The sequence below is a fragment of the Terrapene carolina genome, unplaced genomic scaffold, assembly GCF_002925995.2.
Source record: "Terrapene carolina triunguis isolate 2854851 unplaced genomic scaffold, T_m_triunguis-2.0 Scaffold24132, whole genome shotgun sequence".
In the NCBI taxonomy this organism is placed as follows: domain Eukaryota; kingdom Metazoa; phylum Chordata; order Testudines; family Emydidae; genus Terrapene; species Terrapene triunguis.
Window position 1 is genome coordinate 1 of NW_020688483.1, and position 2,716 is coordinate 2,716.

At 64.5% G+C, this 2,716-nt stretch overlaps 1 protein-coding gene across 1 annotated transcript; it reads right to left on the bottom strand.

The window, feature by feature from the left end:
• Positions 1-117: 117 nt before the first annotated feature.
• On the bottom strand, positions 118-2,203 carry LOC113408790 (lysyl oxidase homolog 1-like; the record flags this gene model as incomplete). Its single annotated transcript, XM_026662196.2, has 3 exons — positions 1,532-2,203; positions 1,204-1,340; positions 118-320 (listed from the first exon to the last, which is right to left on the bottom strand). Coding segments are annotated over exons 1-3 (770 nt in total), but the record flags the coding sequence as incomplete, so codon positions are not given.
• Positions 2,204-2,716: the final 513 nt, after the last annotated feature.

The window sequence follows — 2,716 nt, forward strand, 5'->3', positions numbered from 1 at the left end:
CCCTGCCCCACAGCCAGTGCCAGCTCCCCTCCCACCAATCTCCCCAGCACCAGCCTGCCCCACCCCGCAGCCAATGCCATCTCCCCTCCCCCCAAATCTACCCCCCACATCACTCACGTGCCCAACGCTGGCACCTCCCCCACCCGCCTGCACCACCCCCAACGCTTTCTTCCCCCCGTCTCTCCCAGGCCCCGGTGCGGTCCCGTACCGATGTGGCAGTTGTGCACCCAGATTCGATGCCCATCGTATTTGCAGTTGCACTTCATGGCGTTGTTGGTGAAGTCGCTCTCGGCCACCTCGTAGTTGGGGTTAATCACCACCTGCCAAGGGCACCACCCAGGGCTGAGGGACTGCCGGGCCCCCACACCCGTGTGCCCCTTCGCCATCCCCCCCCCAGGCCAGGGCTCTGTGTGCCCCCGTGTCCCTCTCTGGCTAGAATGGCAGCAGCCCCAGTTCTTGCCCCATGCTGAGGTTTCGTCAGCCTGGATTTTAAACACATGGTTAAGAAGTTGGTGATTTAAATGCTAATTCCCTGGATGACATGAGTCGTCCCCCCCACCACACACACACATTCACAGGCAGGGCCATAGCAGCTCGCCCAGCTATGCACAAAGCCCCTGGCCTGAGAAAGCTCCACCTGGTACACACCCAGGGGCACAGGGCGCTGGGCCCACGTTCCCCACAGGGCCAGGCTCTGCACAGCCTCCCCCAAGTACAGAGCCCAGCTCCAGGCCTCTGGGCTGCTGGCCACGCCCCGGGGATCCCTCCCTGACAGCCTGTGACAGCTACATCGCAGGGACACTGACCCTGGCAGCCCAAGGTGGGGAGAGTGGGAGACAAAACTGTCCTGGAGGCCAGGCCTGGACTGTGGAATTCACTGCCACAGGAGAGGAGACCATGGCCCCATCCTGCCCCAAACTAAATTTAACCTCAGCTCTAGGACAGCACCTACCAATAAACTCATCCATCCGAGACTGGCCCGTCCCAGCCCAGACACCACCCCTCCCCTCACACCAGGTGCACATCCGACCCCACTCACGCACACAGCCACTCCACACGCACCACACACACACACAGGAAAGCAAGCTCTGAAGGGCTAGGAAGTGGGAGGCAGAGAAGAGGCGCCGGCGGCTGGGGCTCTGAGTACCCGGCAGCTGCCCACGCACACATGGGGAGGGCGCAGCAGTCTCTGCCCTCACATACCTGCAGGATGTAGTTGCCGGGCCGGACGTCGGTGATGTCGATCCACTGGCAATCGATGTCGTGCCTGTACAGGTCCCAGCAGCCCACGGTGATGCCCTGCTCTCCGAAGTTAGCGCACTCATACCGCTTGGCCACGTCTGGAACGGGGGGTGAGGTCACTTACCATGGCTCTCCCTCTGCCCCACAGCAAGCCCAGCCTGAGGCAGGCAGCAACTCCCCACGGGGCAGCCCCAGAGGGAGGAAAGATCAGTGGGCAGAGACACCCTCCCCCCGGGCTCTCCCCTCGCTTCCAGCATGACTCATGGCAGTGCCAAGCCGCTGCACCCACCTTCCTGGCACTCCGTGTCCTCCAGGCAGAAGCTGGCCTTGTGGCCCTCGGCCACCTTGGTGCCGTTGGGGGTCAGGAGGTCGTAGTGGGTGAAGATGTCCATGCTGTGATAGTGCCTGGGAAGAGAGACAAACCGAAGGCGCTGCACCCACAGACACACAGTGGGTGGGGCGAGAGACAGGGGATCCCAGAGATGTGCTGCAGCCGGGGTGGGGGGGAAGCCCAGAGACACACACAGGGGGTGGGGTGCGAGCCGGGGGGACGCCTGGGAGGATGGAGAACGGCCCAGAGACATGCATGGGGCGGCGTATTGGGAACATCCTGGGGACATGGCCCTGGGGAAGGGGCAGCCCGGAGAGAGGCATAGAGTGGAAAGCGGGACATGTGTCTGTCTGTCCCAGAGAGGCACTGGGAGGCAGCCCAGCCACATACCCCCAGAGGGGCCCCAGTCATACTCCCGGGCGCTTTCTCATGCAGCCCTACACAGACCCCGGGCCCACAGCGACTCCCGCTCCAGCACCTGCTGCAATTGCATTGTCATGCAGAACGAGGGGGAGCAAGGAAAAGCCCCCAGAACGGGCGCTCACAGGGGACCCTGCTCCCCCCACGTTAATGCTCACAGCCCCACTGCATCCCCATGCGAGTTCTGTGCCACTGGAGCCACAGATCCCCCTGCCTCAGAGCACCCATAGCCTGCCCTACAGCAGCCACCCCCAGGGCTCCCCCCTCCCATCTCCAAGCCAGCCCCCCCCGTCCCCCCCCGACCCTTCCCCTGAGAGCTGCCCTGCCAGCTGGGAGCCCCCCCAGAGCAGGACTGAACTCCATGGAGCAAACAGGAGACTCGCCATGGCTTGGACAGGACGACCCAGGCACCAGCTGCCCCGCAAGGCCTGGAGCCAGGACTTCCTGGGGCTGCTGTGAGGTCAAGGGGTCATGCGGTGGCAAGCGCTACCCTCACTTCCACCTCCTTCAGTGACTGCAAGGCTCCCCCCCACCCCCTCCCCATCCTGAGACACCGGCTGGCCCAGAGACCGGGCATGGGGGGGCCCAGCCCCAGGACTGCCACTCCCACAGCCCCGCAGGACCTCACCCTGGGGCAGACCAGGCAGTGACTGAGCAGCTGGCCAGCAGCCCACGGGCAAGATACCAGCATGGCCCGCCACGGTCTCCACAGGCGTGGCACCC